The 16,784-nt window shown below is 38.6% G+C and overlaps 1 protein-coding gene across 2 annotated transcripts in view; it reads right to left on the bottom strand.

Moving 5' to 3' along the window:
* The window catches only part of PAPSS1 (3'-phosphoadenosine 5'-phosphosulfate synthase 1), a 98,673-nt gene that overhangs the window by 19,416 nt on the left and 62,473 nt on the right, over window positions 1-16,784 (bottom strand). For both annotated transcript variants that reach the window (XM_072809918.1, XM_072809917.1), the window contains one exon: window positions 10,005-10,273. In XM_072809918.1, coding sequence (XP_072666019.1) covers window positions 10,005-10,273 — 269 coding nt within the window. The remainder of the gene's footprint in view (window positions 1-10,004; window positions 10,274-16,784) is intronic.

The following is a 16,784-nucleotide window of genomic DNA, read 5'->3' on the forward strand; positions in this document are numbered from 1 at the left end:
GGATCTCTTCTCCAAGTTTATCTTTCCTTTAGTAATCTCCTTCAAACCTAGGGTACCCTTTGAGTTCACTTCACATTTTTATGATTACTCTCTATTGAAGTTTAGTAATTCTTTAAACTTCCCCTGTTCAAATTCTAACATTAGGGTTCAACAATTATCTCACTTCACTTTCAAATCAGGTTTGAGAATTGTCTAATCAAAATGTTACACAGAATATGGTATACTCAGAATCAATTACTATAGTTAAAATAGGTATTTGTTTAGTTCCTTAAAATTAGAATTGCTCTTGATTTGTCGCAATATAGCCATCTTACCTAGAAGAGTATCTTACTTGTTTTTCTCTTACCTATCTTTAATTGACATCTCTTTTGATAAACAAAGTCTCATTTGCTCCCTGACTCCATTAAAAAAATGATATTCATCATCTATCCCTCTACTCCTGAACCTGGCAAAGATTTTGGTAAATTTTATTTTTAGCAGTTTCTGAAACAAAAAAATAAACACACTTTCCAAATTTAAAACTACATTATAAAAATATGTAACTGCACTATATTATTTACATATAATACCATGACTACTACACCATCCTCTCCTGCCCCAGTTGAGAAATTCCACTATCCTAGAAGCCTGGCAGATGAAGTATATTTCTTCAATTTTTCTTAATCGAAAATACTGATATTTAATTAAGAGCCAAAACTCTTGATTTGGGCTTGGGTCACGATCTCAGGGTCATGAGATCAAGTCTCATTTTGGACTCCATGCTTAAAGCCTGCTTGGGATTCTCTCTCTCCTCCTGCTCCTTCTTCCTCTTCGCCCAACTCCCGCTTGTACACTCTTGCTTTAAAAAAAAAGAAAAAAGAAAAAAAGAACTGAGGATAACAAATGAAACAATTTAAGTCCAACTTAGGTAACCTATTTCTTTATATATTCACTCTGAAATTTGCTTTTTTATAAGTGTAATAAATTTTATTAAAGTCAACATTCCATATGGCAAAACTCAAATACTCAACTGGTTTACAAAAGAATGTTAGGCACAGAAACCATTTTCTTACATAAATGTGCAAATTTTCCTTTCCAAACTATCAAAAGTGTACTTATTTTAATAGTACAGAAATTCTTTATAAAGTAAAATCCATGACCTATTTTTGTTGGGTAAAAACTCTTTACATTCATTCATCTCACGAATTCCATGTCAAAATAACCTTCTCTCTTCTTTGTACACTATTACATCCTTCTAATATTAATCTATTTTCTTGAAATTCCCAAATCATAATGGCCTGCCTCCTAACTCTAGCAGTAGGAGTCATTTTAAAGTCTTTAAGTGACTGGGAAAATCTAGAGAGGCAAATGAAAAAGGAGGTTCATCTTTCCCATTATTAGATTCTGGGTTCTTATAGCTTTTGATCCTAATTGTGCAACTAGTACTCTGAATGCTTCTACCAATTTCTATTACTCTATATGGGTACTGAATAGTATCTAGTCCTCACAAGAGTCACATTTCCAATGTGCAATCCAAAAATCACAAATTTGACTTAGAAGTTTCATTCTGCAGCTTGTAGAAGAGATTTACAATTTACAATTACTCTCATCACAAATCCTAAGAGTTTAGACCGTGGAATCCAAAGCCTTCATTCTGCAAATCAAGAAACTGAGATGTGACATTCAAATTACAAGTTTTCCCAAAGATTCCCTTTATTTCCAAGGAACCTCAATTGTTTGAGTCTTTGAAATAACACAACTGAAATGCAGGAGATGTATTTGTTCAGAGCCATCAGCAACCAAACTTATTTTATTCTTATAAATTATGATCCTCTGGCTGAGCCCAGCTTTGCAGAGCGAGACAATCGGGAAAAGAGGATAAATCCACCATGGCCCATCTCACTCCTGCCTCTCAAGCCCAGGGGCCCCCAAACTTGCTTTTGATAAAAGACAGAAGTACTTGATTTTCTTCTGCCTCTCCACCCTCTCACCTATTATTATTTTAAGGACTCAAAGGTGGTATGGCAGTGGAAAACATTTCATGAAGTCCTTTACCAAGGTGAGAGAAGATCAAAATAGATACCAATTACTGAGCTCCTCCTAATATGCTAGTCATTGTACAAAATGTTTTATAAATATTTTCTCATTTAATGTTTACAGCAAATTGATCAGTTACTATTCCTTTTTCAAAATAAGAAAATGGAGACTTGGAGTTTCAGTAACATGTCGAAGATACAAAATGACAAACTGAGAAAACATTATTCCTGGGTATCATCAACCCCCAAATCCATGCATACCTAGTCTTACTGAGTCCCTTACACTGTGTCAGGCCCTACAGAAAGACAGGATGTCAGGAGGACAAATTCTGGTTAGCACTACACTTAGGGAAGAAACAGTATAGACTACCTAACTGCATAAAAACTGTACTAACAGACCATACTAGACCATGATGCTCCCTCACTAAGAAATAAAAACAGATGTGGAGTAGAAAGAAACCAGGAGGAAAAAAAGGGGATTTTTCCCCCCATAAAAAGCATCCTAAAACATCTGCAAAATCTAATGTTTCTGAATTAAATTAATAATTTTGGTTATCAAGAAACTATATATAAGCTAAAAATATATAAAATATCAGACTACTCAGATCCCCAAAATTATTTTCAAAATACACCAACAGATTCTAAATGTTTCTGTATACAGACCCACAACTGCTTATCCAAAAACCTGAAATCTGAATTTTTCCAGCTTTGAGATATAATTGACATATGACATTGTCTGAGTTTAATGTATACAATACGATATATGTACATTTTGTGAAATTACCACAATTAGGTAATGCACGCATCTGAAATTGAAAAACCTCCATCTATCTAGTTTTTAAAAGTAATTTAGTAACAAAACCTGATCAAAAGTGACACAGAGTTTGTTATGGGCTCTACTGATCCCACTTGGTGTGAAAAATCATTCACTGTGCCACAGAAATATTAATGTGCTTTATATCCCAGGAGAATTAGGTAATATGTAACCCTAAAGATCCTGGATAAGAGCCTATGTCGCACTACTCCAGAAACATGAATAATATAAATGAGAAGACAAAATCATCAGACTGCAAAGATCAAAGTTTACAATTAAAACTGGGGAGTCTATGGCTCCTAATAATTAGGCTTAAATCTCCAGAAGAAATGTCTCTGTAGGTTGGTTGGAATTCTCAGAAATGCTTACAGGGAGGAACAGATTTAAATCCTAACAGACATCCTATTTAAGCTGCAGATACTGGTACAAAACACAAACTAAATACACTGGCATCCACGAGGCAATATATTCCTACTGTCCCGGTGTAGGGAACCTGCTCATTTGCACAGAAACAGTTTCTATTAAGGAGTCATTTACTAATGCATGGATAACTTTCAGGATAAAGAGAAATCCTTACCTCCAACTATATGTTTCCTCCAAAATTCAGCTGGTTATCCTTAATAACATGTCTTAACCAACAGATAAAGCTGTTAGTTGCACATACTCACATTCCAAAATACATCGTACTTTCAGCACTTTCACGCATTATTTATACTTTACAAAAACAGATTTAGTATTTTGTGAGAAGGGACAACCACAATTTCCTATAGTCAATGAATATTTCACAAAAATGAAAATGTACACATATAACACCTTTTTGGCATTAAAAAGTAACTCTCCCTCCACATGCGTCCCGTCCCCCACCCACCCAATTCCTAAAATGGAATTTAGGAATCAAGCTATTAAAATTATACAGACTGGAAAATCAGGGACATCCTGTTGATAACCAGACAGGCTTAACAGCTGCTCATTGCTCTGAAAAGTATTTGTGCTAGGGAAACAAATCTGGTACCAATGCCTTCTAAATGACCTACAGAAAATGATTAAAGGAGAGTCATTGTTTTTTATTTTATTATTATTAGTTGGCAAACAAGTATCACTGGCAGACTTTTTCCTGATGTCACTGGAAAAGCTACAAAAATGAATGTTTTTTTAATTACAAAAAAATTCTTCACTTAAAGCTGTGAATAAGCCAAATAAGTCTAACACTCAAGGGGGGCACTTGAGAAGAAGAAATGGATAGTTTTCACAAGCCATTCAATCTAACAGTTTACATCCTGCCAGATCATAAATCAGTAAAACATTTTTAAGGGTTTAAAATGCGGAGATGTTTATAAGAAATTCTAGTTTGTTCTTTAAAAGTTCAGAAGTTAAAAACTGCCTTTTGCTCAGGTACCAGATCCAGTGCTTTCTGACAAGAACCACACCTCTCAGCTCCTATCTGAGACTCCAGATAGACACCTAGAGGCCGATACAACTTCAAGGTGTTTTCATACCTTTTCACAAAACCTGAGTGCTCTGTGCAGCCCCCTGACTTCCTTGCCCTCCCACGCACTGCCAAAGCACAGGCCCCTTAGAGATTTCCAGGCAGCAAGGAGCCCTGGAGAAAAGAAGAGCAGGCCACGGAGTCAGACTGGCCTGAGTTTCAGTCCCAGCTCTGCAGTCATACTGGTGAAGCTCGACTTCTAGTGAGAACTCCTCCAAGCCCTTGAAGTCTCGACCTTCAGTGTCCATCCATGTAGGCCCTGTGTTAGCCAGTTTTAGCAAAACTCTTGCTAAGTCAGGTTCACAGAAACTCCCAATCCTCAAAACATGTGATCAAATTCTTCACCACCCACCACCCCAAAGTGATATCTGATCAGCTGGCTTGCTTTCAGCAAGAATCCTGTGAGGTCTTTTGTTTTTTAAGATTTTATTTATTTATTCATGAGAGTCACAGACAGAGGCAAAGACATAGGCAGGGGGAGAAGCAGGCTCCCTGCGGGGAGCCCGATGCAGGACTCGATCCCAGGACCCCAGGATCACCACCTGAGCCGAAGGCAGATGCTCAACCACTGAGCCACCCAGGTGTCCCTTTATGAGGTCTGTTTAACCACAACCATCTTTTGCCTGTAATTTCTGATGTTTTCTGCCTGTTGATTTTCTATCCACTGAGCACTCACCACCACCCACTCTGCCCACTGGCTATCAATCCCCACTTGTCTACATCCTATTCAGAACTGAACCCAGTTTTACCTTGAGGTCTCTTTTCCCCCACTGTGACAGTTCCTGAATAAAATCTGCTTTTACCACTTTACTGCCCAGCTCTGATGTTCTCTGATGAACCACCATTGTGACCTGGCCTCTCTGAACTTCAATAACCTCTATAAAAAGGGATTACAGCTGTCTCACTGAGTTGTTGTGGGGATGAGGTTATACAATGTAGGCAAAGAATCTACTCAGTTTGTGACAGACACATTCCCAAGTACTCAAAAGGTGGTTATTCTCATGTTCTTTATATATTATCTCAAACACCTAAGGACATTCCAAATCAAAGGATGCATGCTCTGACATGAAGTCTGTTCAGGAGGTCATCACAGGCTCTCTGCCAAAGCTGAAATTCTGAAACTTCACACAGACAACAAGAGTCCTAAGGTGTAGGCAGCTCCCCTGATGTGGGGACAGAACCCCAAGGGTGTTGAGAACTTGTAGCAAAGTGGTTTGTTATTGTTTTTTAGTAAAAGCAGTTGATATTCATCACTATGTTCTGCTACCAACTAGGCAATGTGTTAAATGATTTACATCATCCTATCTACCCCTCATAATAAAACACTGGCAGGTATTACTAATACCATGAGGCAGGTATCATAAGAATACAAAGACCAAGAATACAGATGAACAAAGAGTATCACAATGCACAATTCTAGGCTGTAATAAAATAAAAGTTTGAAAGCCACTGTACAGAGGTTCCTCCTCTAATGAATGCCAGCCAGGGCCATCCTACCTCACTATTTTGGAACTCCTATAGGATATTTTAAGAATTTATTTCCAGTCTATTTTCAAAACATGTCGCCACTTATTTTAAAACCTATTTATATAATATACCGCAAGATAAAAAAATATTCTGTGGAAGTTATAGTACATGGCCCCATAGCCAAACTATCTAGACTACTCTGTGATCTGAAACAAGTTTTTTTAACAGATCTACTTCTGTTTCCTCATCTGTAAACTGAGAATCATAATCATACCTACTCTCTTAGTGTTATTGTAAGGATGAAGTTGGCTAATGTATGTAAAAACCCTTGAAATATTGCTGGGCAGATACAGTAAAAACTCAATGAAAATGAGCTATTATTATATTCTATTTCTCAATCACTACATATAAATACAACTCATTTACTGTTTCTCCACTTCCTCTTCAGTGAAATTGGTTCAGTAACAACATTTTTGAGGTTGGTTAAGAAATAGTAAATTATTGTAAAATGCATGGCTAAATAGTCAGGCTCAAGGACCAAACTGGCTGAATTGAAAAAGATAATAAAGGGGTACCCAGGTGGCACAGCTCATTAAGTGTTGGACTCTTGGTTTCCACTCAAGTCACAATCTCAGGGTGGTGAGATCAAGTCTCGTGTTGGGCTCCACACCTAATGTGGAATTGGCTTGAGACTCTCCCTCACCCTCCACCCCTCCGTAACTCATAAGCACATGCACTCTCTCTTAATAAATAAATAAAAAGATGAAAAATAGATACATAGATAGATAGATAATCAAGTATAAGTGAGGAAATACTTATTTTCTCACTTGGAAGAGTAAAATGGTGAAACCACATTAGAAAATCCAATGACAGCACTTACCAAAACTCAACAAATGCATACCTCATAACCCAGCAATGCTACCCCTAAGTAAACACCAACACAAATGTCCACGAAAAGATATGCACTAAAATCATACCAGCACTTTCCTTACTAGCGAAGCACTGGAAACTGCCACACACTCACCAACGGTATTTGGTATAGTCACATGATGAACACACGGCAGTACGGAGTATGACCAACTACGATAACTATACACAAGAGGCTGAGTTCCAGAAACAATGTAAAGTGAAAGAAGCCAGACACAAAAAAAGCATATACTGTATGATTTCAGTTATAAAAAGGCTGGGCTGGACACTGATACAACACTCAGGTCCCCCCAGGGAAAAAGGACTATTCCTCAGTCTCTAGGAGAGCTGCCAGCACACAGCCAGCAGCTGTCAGCCCTCTTCAGAAACTGCCTCTGTGGAAAAGAGCAGCAATGCCCAAGGTCATGCCCCTTCCCTGGGCAGCCAATCATGGTCGACATGGGGGCAAAAATGCCTATTTCTTGTGTAACATGTAACATTTCTGAGGGCCTTTCCAGAACTCCATGAAGGGTCAACTAAGGCTTCTCCAAGACTGAATCACAGCTTAACTTTTCCTCTGCCCAGTCCCACTCCCTTCCTCTCTTTTTCCACAAGCATTGATCCCAAAGGCTCTAATAAATTTCCTGAACTCTAATCTTGCTCTCAGCGTCTGCTGCCCAGAGTATCCAAACTTTGGCACAAGCAAACTGGATCCATGATGTGAGAAGTGAGCATACTGGTGACCACTGGGGGAGAATATGGAGGAAATAGGACAGGAAGGACAGCTTCTAGGATGAAGTTTTTTTTTTTTTGTTTTTTTTTTAAAGACTGGATGCTGGTTATATGATTGTTCAAGTGGGAAAAATCCACTTAGCCATTCATCTATGAAATACGTACTGTTCCCCACATATACTATACTTAAAAATGAAGTTAAAAGAAAGTAAGACTAATTAGAAAATGCCCTGGAACAGACCTTTCAGGAATATTTAGTTCAGTCTCCTTGTGCACCAGTTAAATAACCATTTATCGTGCACTTAAACATAACTCAAAGAAATTTAAAGAAGCCGAATCTGAGATCACAAACCAGTGGGAGGGGCAAACTGGAACCACGCTTTGACTCCTTGACAGCAGACTTGTATTGTGTTCACCAGACCATGTCCTGGGGGGCAGCAACAGGCATCAAATCTCACACCAAGGAAGGGTTTGCTGTGGCCTGCTCACCAACTAGTCAGCTATGCTTGCAAAGAACACAGCTTTCCAGGAAGCCAAAATGCACTCCAAAGGCACCATTACGTATCTTCACCTTTGAATTTTTTTTAAAGATTTTATTTATTTGAGAGAGAGCAAGCAAGTGAGAGAGAGCATGCACATAAGCAGGGGGAGGGGCATAGGGAGAGAGACAGACTCCCCACTGAGCAGGGAGCCCGACATCCGGCTCAGACAGGGCGCTCAGGTTCCATCCCAGGACTTAAGATCATGCCCTGAGCTGAAGGTAGATGCTTAACCGACTGAACCACCCAGGCATCCCCACCTTTGAATCTTTCTTAAGAAACATACCTGGTTCTGAAATTAGAAAATATAAGAATCTTTGCAATGTAGACAAAACAGCATGCTTTAATCCTTTGTGGTGTTCTCTCAAGAAAGCATAATCTGTTTTACCAGAGCCATCTATTTTTATTATTTATCTTCTCATCCTTACCTTTTTTTTAATTTATTTTTTTCATCCTCACCTTTTTAAAAGCAATTTTTAGTTTACTTAAAACATCATCTCTCTTCCCCTTTTAGATAGGAAGTAAGAAATGAAACACAAAGATGACAAGATATATCTTGAATTGGGAAGGTAAATCTCTTTACTTTTCTAGGTGGCCTATTCCTGACCCTGAACTCACTTGGGTCACTCCTACTTTAAAAACCATTCATCCTATAATTTTATCTGGGGAATTTTGGACCAAATGATTCCTTTAAAATGATGATGATGAAAACAGCACCAAAGGAAAGTTTGAGCAACTACTAAAACAAAATTTGTCACTTTATCTCCAAAACAATGTAGCGCCTCTTTGACACAGAAGTTGTGGTAGTCTCTAGGAAACTTAAAGGGTGATCTCCTGCCTATTTCTCATGAACCTGTGATACCACCAAAGAAGAGTAGGAGGAATTTTACCCACTGAAGTTCCAATGCATTATTTAGGCTGGATCTAAGAGAAGAGTCAAATAATTTTAATCTTTCAGGTTTTTTTTATTATTGTTTTTTCTTTCCCTGTTTTTCTTGGATAAAGAGAACTAAGAGTCTACAAACCCACAACTAAGCCCCAATAAAAATGTTTAGGCTTGAGCCTGAAGAATAGCCAAACACACTTGGATTTCCCTAACTTCTTTGGAGGAAGACATCACAGAATACATAGAAATTATTTAGATCCTTTTTAAGAGGGTTTGCTCCCAAATAAACTTAAATAAATTCATTTCCCTTCAAGAGCTGAAAAAGAATGCAATAATAATGTACATTCCAGTCTTCATCTTGAAAATTCAACAAGAAGCTGGCTAGGAATTTCCCACACACTGTTTTTTAGGTCATTTATTGATTTACTCATCTATTCAACAAATATGTCTTGAATACCTATTCTGTCTTGAAGCAAAAACCTGAGTAAGTCCTCTTCGATATGTATATGGTCATAAAAAGATCTCAAAACATTTTTTGACCACTAAATAAAACTCCGGAACCCTCTCCACACCCAATATCAAGAAGTAATTTTACTTCCTGACTCTAATTATGCTCCAGTCTTTCACAAAAGAACAGATGAAAAATGTCTTCTGAATGTTTTTTATTTTTTATTTTTTTATTTTTTTATTTTTTGAATGTTTTTTAAAGGGTACTAAGCTTACTTTCCCACTGAAATACCTTTGGCCCTTCCAAAATTCGGAAGCAGCAAAAATCAGACCAAGTCTGTCTCAGGAAGAATGACAGTACTTTGTTAAAGGGCTAAGAGGGTATTATCAGAGCTCTGTCTGTAACTGGGCCAACAGTTTTAAGAGGTGCTTCTGCTATACCTTTCCCTCTGTCTGTAGGGAATGTTCCCTTCCTCACAAAACTGAGACTAAGAACCACAATAACAGCAAGAGAAGCCTCTCCCTGTCTTCCCATTCCCAAGAAGACTAGTTTTGGGGGGTCACCTCTAAAGAACATTGTAGTAGAGCATGAGAGTACTCTGGGCATGCTGAATGTCTGGAACAGATCAACAGATCAGAGGAAAATCAACACTAGCTGTGTCAGTAATATAGTTTCAACTCTGCTACAGTGAAAATCTTAAAAGCAGTCTACCTCAGTTGGCCCAGCATACATCATGGGAGATGGGAAGATGGCCACCACTGTTGTTTCAGGATTCAGGATTCCTTCCTCCAGCACTGCAGCATGCTGCTTCATTCGCCACATCAATGGAACATCATCATCTTTTGTCCAGCCACCAAGAGGGTGAAGGAGAAGGACAGGGCGCCGATAGCCCCTCTCTAAAAGTTGCTTATGGGTATCCTGCATTAACAGAGCATGTCCATTGTGCACTGGATTGCGTAATTGAAATGCAAAGACAGCATCTGAAAAGAGAATTTCCAGAGTCAAGAATAGTACATTTCTAACAGCTTATCTTCCAAAGGACAAGTAATTCTTCTTAAAGTTTGATGCCTAGGATTAAGCAAACATACGTGTCCATAGAGACTGGTAAAAAACATGCCCTGCTTTGACCATTTACTCCAAGGCCAACTTATCCTATCCTTCTGCCATGTTTTTACTTTACAAATCTTACATGTCTGTGGATGTGTAATAGAATGGTCACGGATTTGCAACAACTGTTTTCTGCATTCATGGTGAACAAGAATAACCACCAGACTTTCTGGTCTGAACATCCTGGTCCAAGTGCTTACAATGGATATAATTTCTTGGCCTGTGCCTTAATTACACACCAGGTCAAACCCTCCACAGGACCTAAAACACTGCTTTATTAAAGAGAGACAGAAAGGTAAAGAAATCCATATTTTAAAAAATTTACTTACTATCCAAATATGCTCATTTATACTGATTACTTTGTTTGACTGGAACTCCATGTTGTTTTGTGATGCCAGGTCTGGATTTTGGATTACAGATTAGCAACAACACTATCCCTTACAAAAGCCATTGCTATTACCCAAAGATTAATTAAACTGGTTAACTCTGTATCTTCTGCTTAACCACCCTGGTTTTACTCCTGCACAGGGTTGAATCGGGAGACATTTTTAGAAAGCATGGGTCAAAAAAAAAAAAAAAAAAAAAAAAAAAAGAAAGCATGGGTCTTTAAGGTCATAGAGAAATTTCACAGTATAGTTCACAACCCAGTTAGAAGAGTTCTGTATTTTATTGCCCTGCTAACAACTGGTATAGAATCATGCCATGGTCATCCAAGCCTGACTAAGAAGAGAGGAAGATACTCTTCTCTCTAACAATTTTAAGCCAAATAGTACAAACATCTTCCCCAATCTGTTCTCAATTCTGATCCTCTTCTATCATGATGACTAACGGCCACAGGAGGAAATTTGTGGGAGTCTACTTGACCAGGGATTCAGGGTTTTTTGGGAGCTAAGATTCTCAACTGTAGGAGATGGAAGGCATAACTACAGAAAGGAGAAAGGTCAGAATAGACTATGTGGTACTGGATTAAGACTGAAAGGATCAGGGACACCTGGCTGGCTCAGTGGTTGAGCATCTACCTTCAGCTTAGGTCATGATCCTGGGGTCCTGGAATCAAGTCCCACATTGGGCTCCCCTTCAGGGAGCCTGATTATCCTTCTGCCTAAGTCTCTGCCTCTGTGTCTCTTGTAAATAAGTAAACAAAATCTTAAAAAAAAAAAAAAAAGACTGAAAGGATCAGCATGAGCTCACAGTTTTCAGCTATGTAGAGGATACAAGAACAAATATAAATGTGTGTGTGTTGGTACATTAAGTGTGTGTATGAGTATACACAAGCACATTTCTTAGTTCTATCCACTGAAAGATCCTACAAGCAACCACTATCCATGACAACGAGCAAAACAAAAGCACAAATTTTACATTCTAAATACCACTGGCAAAATGGCTGATTCTAAGGCTAGAGCAAGAGAAGTACAACATGTGCTAGAACATAAGAATGTGTATCATCAAGAATGGAAGGGCTCAAAAAATGATGGAAATGTCAAAAGTACATAGCAACCAATGTCTGACGCTATGATTGGCCCCAACGGTCAACCCAGGACAAGTTAAACACTAACATAAATAATCATAGTAATGAACTGTAACCTACCGAGTAAAATAGGAATCTGTGAGTCGATAAAGAATAATAAATCAATAAAGCAAAGGAAAGAAGGGGGAAAACCAACCTTTTGGTAGGTAGAAGGTCAACAATAAACATAGGAAGAATGACATTAGAAAAATCACCATCTGGCGTCAATGTGCTAAAACTAGTGGGTATAAGTTTGATAACAACAGGATATTTATAGTTTCAAAATCTCTTCCCCAAAATACTTTTTAGTAAGTACAAAGTAATTTGTTAACTTTATAGCAGAAAATCCTGGCAAACACAATCTTAAACAAGAGACAATAGCAAACTTTTTTAGAAAGTTAACCTTAAAACAAAAGTTCAGGACGAATCAAAATTGTAAAACACCAAATATGACAACTGCTTCCAGTAGTATCTCTGACAAAAATGTGTAGCCTGAAGCTAATCATGAGGAAACAGCTGATAAATCCAAACTGACAGACATTCAACAACGTAAATGATAGAATGACTCTTGAAAAATGTCAAGATCATAAACGACATAATAAAGACTAAATGACCCTTCCAGACTGAAGTAGACTATGAAAAGACATGACTGAGGGCAGCCCGGGTGGCTCAGCGGTTTAGCAGTTTAGCACTGCCTTCAGCCCAGGGCATAATCCTGGAGACCCAGGATGGAGTCCCGCATCAGGATCCCTGCATGGAGCCTGCTTCTCCCTCTGCCTGTGTCTCTGCCTCTCTCTGTGTCTCTCATGAATAAATAAAATCTTAAAAAAAGAAAAAAAGAAAAAAAGAAAAGAAAAGAAAAGAAAAGAAAAGAAAAGAGAAAAGAAAAGACATGATTGAGTCCTGAACCAGAAAGGAAAGGTAGCAAAGAAAAAACCTGATTGCTGCTGTTGGTTGTGCTATTAGGGACCTTATTAGGACAATAGCATGATCTGAATGGCATATACAGGTGAGACTGTGTTATATCAATGTTATTTTCCAGACTTGGATGAGGACACTATGGTTAGGTAGGAGACTATTACTTTTAGGAAATGCATGTGGACATACTAAGGGGTAATGAGGTATCCCATCATGTCTACAGCTTTCAAAGAGAGTGAGCACGAGAAAGCAAATAACATATAACATTAGTAACTACAGATTCTGGATGAATATATGGAAGTTCTTGGTCCTATCCTTATAATTTTTCTGTAAATTTAAAAACTATTTCAAAATAAAAAGTTAAAAAGCAAAGTGAAAAATTATGACAAAAGACATATGAAGCAAATACAATATGTGAACCTTATTTAGATCCCGATTCAAACAAACTATTAAAAAACTGTGACTACTATGAAATTATTAGAAATCTGAACACTGAATGGATATCTGATTATATTAAGACTATTATTATTATTATTGTTACTTAGGGGCAATAGTGGTACCATGGCTGTCCTTTGTTAAGTCCCTATGTTTAAGAGATAAGTACTGAAATATTTAGATGAAAAAAGGGGATTTGAGCTCTGTGTCAGAATCATATGCAGGGGTGAGGCTGGGAGTGGGGTACAGATGCAACAAGATTAGCCACGAGTTAATAACTACTAGAGCTGGGCTACAGGCACACAGGGCTTCATTATACTATGATCTCTACTTACAAGTAATGTAAATTTGAAATTTTCCATGATAACAAATTCTAAAAGAGAAGACACATGCAGGGTACCAAAAGAAGCATTGCTTTGGAACAGGATTATTTATGGGTTCAAATCATAAGTATACCAATTTCCAGTCATGGACTCTGGGCCTTAAGGACTGAATTTCACCTTCTACATTTTTTAAATGGGGGTGATACTAAGGTTATTGTTATGAAGATAATATAAAATACCCAGCATAGTGAAATGCATACTGTAGTCACTTCTATAAGTTCCTTAATTCTTAGAGAAAAAAAAGAAACAGAAAAGAAAGGAAAAGAAAAAAAAAAAAAAAGATAAGACATCTACATATTCTTGGCAAGAAACTGAACCCACTGTTCTACTGGTGGCTCAAAGTCCACTCTGGTACAAACTGACACTTAGCTAGTATCTCCAAAATGAGAACGTGCTAGCTCTGTGCTCATTAGCTTTTGTCCCCCTTAATCAGGAACAGGCGTCTAGCTTTGAATAGGACTCCTGGGTGATACATCTCAAGTATATGATGACTACATGCCTAGACTTCAATCAGGTCAAATCTGATTTTGTAAAATCACCATTTGGCAGGATTATTTATATGACAGGATGTGCAAAAGGAAACATGTAAAATAAATGGTCTAAAATACACATATTTCACAGATCCTAATAATTTATCTATGTAGGCTTTCTTTCCAAAAAGAATTAATCTAGCTCCACACTGGACATTTAACAGATAAAGTGAAGATGGATGACTTAGTAAAAGTTCACATTAGCAGCATATAAAGGACTTCACTGCCAAAATTTCTTCCAAGTAGAAATATTTCCTTATTAGTTCTACTCAGAAATCCAATGACCATTTGATCAGTCTGCCCATTTTTTTCTTGCCAATATTACCAAGTCTTTCCTAAACTTCTACTTAATCCCTCTTAACTATTTATCAATGAACTACACAAATGGCTTTAACTGTTAGTTCCAGACTGTATTTTCATCCTTACCATCTGGTTTCTCCACTAGATAACTTACATGGATGAACGATGTAATAAGAGTACCTGATCCACTGGAAGCTTACAGTCCCAGGGTGCTGCCCCAGCTAACACAACCTAATATGCATCACTATTAGATTTTTGTTCATTAATTTGCTGGCAAGGATGGAAAAAAAATTATGGGCCACTATGGACCTGGGGCCACTAATACTTAGAGCCTCACACCCTCATCCTCTTTCTAAAGGACAGTGATTTCCTCTTTGTCACACCACTATCAGTGTCAAATATTTGTCTTTCCACTTATAATTCCTTATAGCTTAGTCTAAGACTGTTTTACCTAAGTCCGTGGTTTCAACTGTGCTTGAAAATGGGAAATGATCTACAAAATTACTGAAATTTAATATTAACATTTATGATTTCCATCTCTTTCTAGCTCTCTGTCCCCATATTCCTGGGAAAAGACCAGGAATTCTAGAATCTTTTTTTTTTTTTTTTTAAGATTTTATTTATTCATGAGAGACACAGAGAGAGAAGCAGAGACACAGGCAGAGGGAGAAACAGGCTCCCCACAGGGAGCCCAATGCGGAACTCGATCCTAGGACCCCATGATCATGACCTGAGCCAAAGGCAGATGCTCAACCACTGAGCCATCAAGGTGCCCCAGGAATTCTATAATCTTGACTTCTACAGGGTATACTGTGAAGCTGCTGACACCATGCATAAAAAGCAAACTTTTTCCATAAAGAGCCAGAGTGACTATTTTAAGCTTTGCAGGCCACGGGGGTTTCTGCTACAACTATGCCAACCCTGGTGTAGTGGTGTAAAACAGCCACAGACAATGGATAACCAGTGAGTAAGGCTGTTCCTCAATAAAACTTTATTTATAAAAACAGGCTGTTGTTTACTAACCTCTGAAAGACAAATGAAATGTGGAGGACAGAAGTCAAAAGAGCACTGCAACCAAGTGGGTTGGTGTGAGAAAAAGTGTGAAGGCAGGAAAACAGAGATGTATCCAGGGAACAGAGAATCATCCATTTTGTCAAAGATGGATCCAAAACCTGGCACGAGATTATTATGTAGAATTTTGAATGCCAGGTTAGGAAGGACACTGTGTACAAAACAGAGGCTGTAAGTGAATCAGTCATGCAGTCATGTTTTACAGAAAATCAGTCTCCACAGGACTGTGCAGGATTGAGGTGGGGCAGAGCACAGCAAGTGGAGAAGACAAAACCAAAGCCTGCTGCTGAGGAACATGTTCCCTCATTTCCACATAAAATAAAACTTCCACCAATTCTACCATCCATTTCACATACTTAATTTATCTCTCTACATCCCCCCCCCCCACCCCGGATATGGACAGGCTCCTCTGACAGACCACAATCTATAGGCTGGTGAGTAAGGTCCCACACAATGGCAATAGTGAAGACAGGCATACACCCTCCCTCAGACCTCTCTTCATCCCATACCTCCATGTCTGAGGTGCACCAAGCACGGCTGTATGTTAGTGTCTCATAAATCTGTGTCCTCTGACCAAAGCTCTCCCCTAAGCTCCAGACAGACTCCCCAGCTGCCTTCTAGCACTGCATGGGCATCTGCGTCTCTACTCTTGCCAGCCTCCCTGTTGGTCTCTGGGCCTCCTCCAGCCCCCTCTGAGTGCACAGAGCCATTATCCACCTCAGGGCCTTGGACTCGGTTCCCTCCCTCGTCCTCCATGTGCAGTGAATCACCCTGTCCCTACATCTCAGCTCCGCTTGCTCCACTACTGGTGCACACATCAACCTTTATCACTTCTTCACTAGTCTTGGCTATGAACCGGCCCCCTCTTCCATCCAGACTCCATGCAGCCCCCAGAGCAGGATGAGGCAGGGAAGAAACCAATTTGGGACAGAATGGAAATGCTGTTTTAGATATGCTGCCCTGAGGTGACAACAGTAAAAATGGTCCTGCCCCCAGGAGCTTACAATCTATAATCAGAGGAGGAGAAATAAGCATTCACTAATCAGAGGATAAATGTGTGATCAAAGGAATATATGTCCTTCAACGCCAACAGGACATGACTGCATCTTTGTTTTCAGAAGGTAAGTCTAGTAACAGTGGAAGGATCAAGTGATAGAAGAATGGGACTCTCTATTCAATCCCTCAACCAATTCCTTCCCACATTACTTCATGAGTATGAGACCCCTGCCAAATCCAGCAG

Source organism: Canis lupus, chromosome 33, assembly GCF_048164855.1.
Source record: "Canis lupus baileyi chromosome 33, mCanLup2.hap1, whole genome shotgun sequence".
Lineage (NCBI taxonomy): Eukaryota > Metazoa > Chordata > Mammalia > Carnivora > Canidae > Canis > Canis lupus.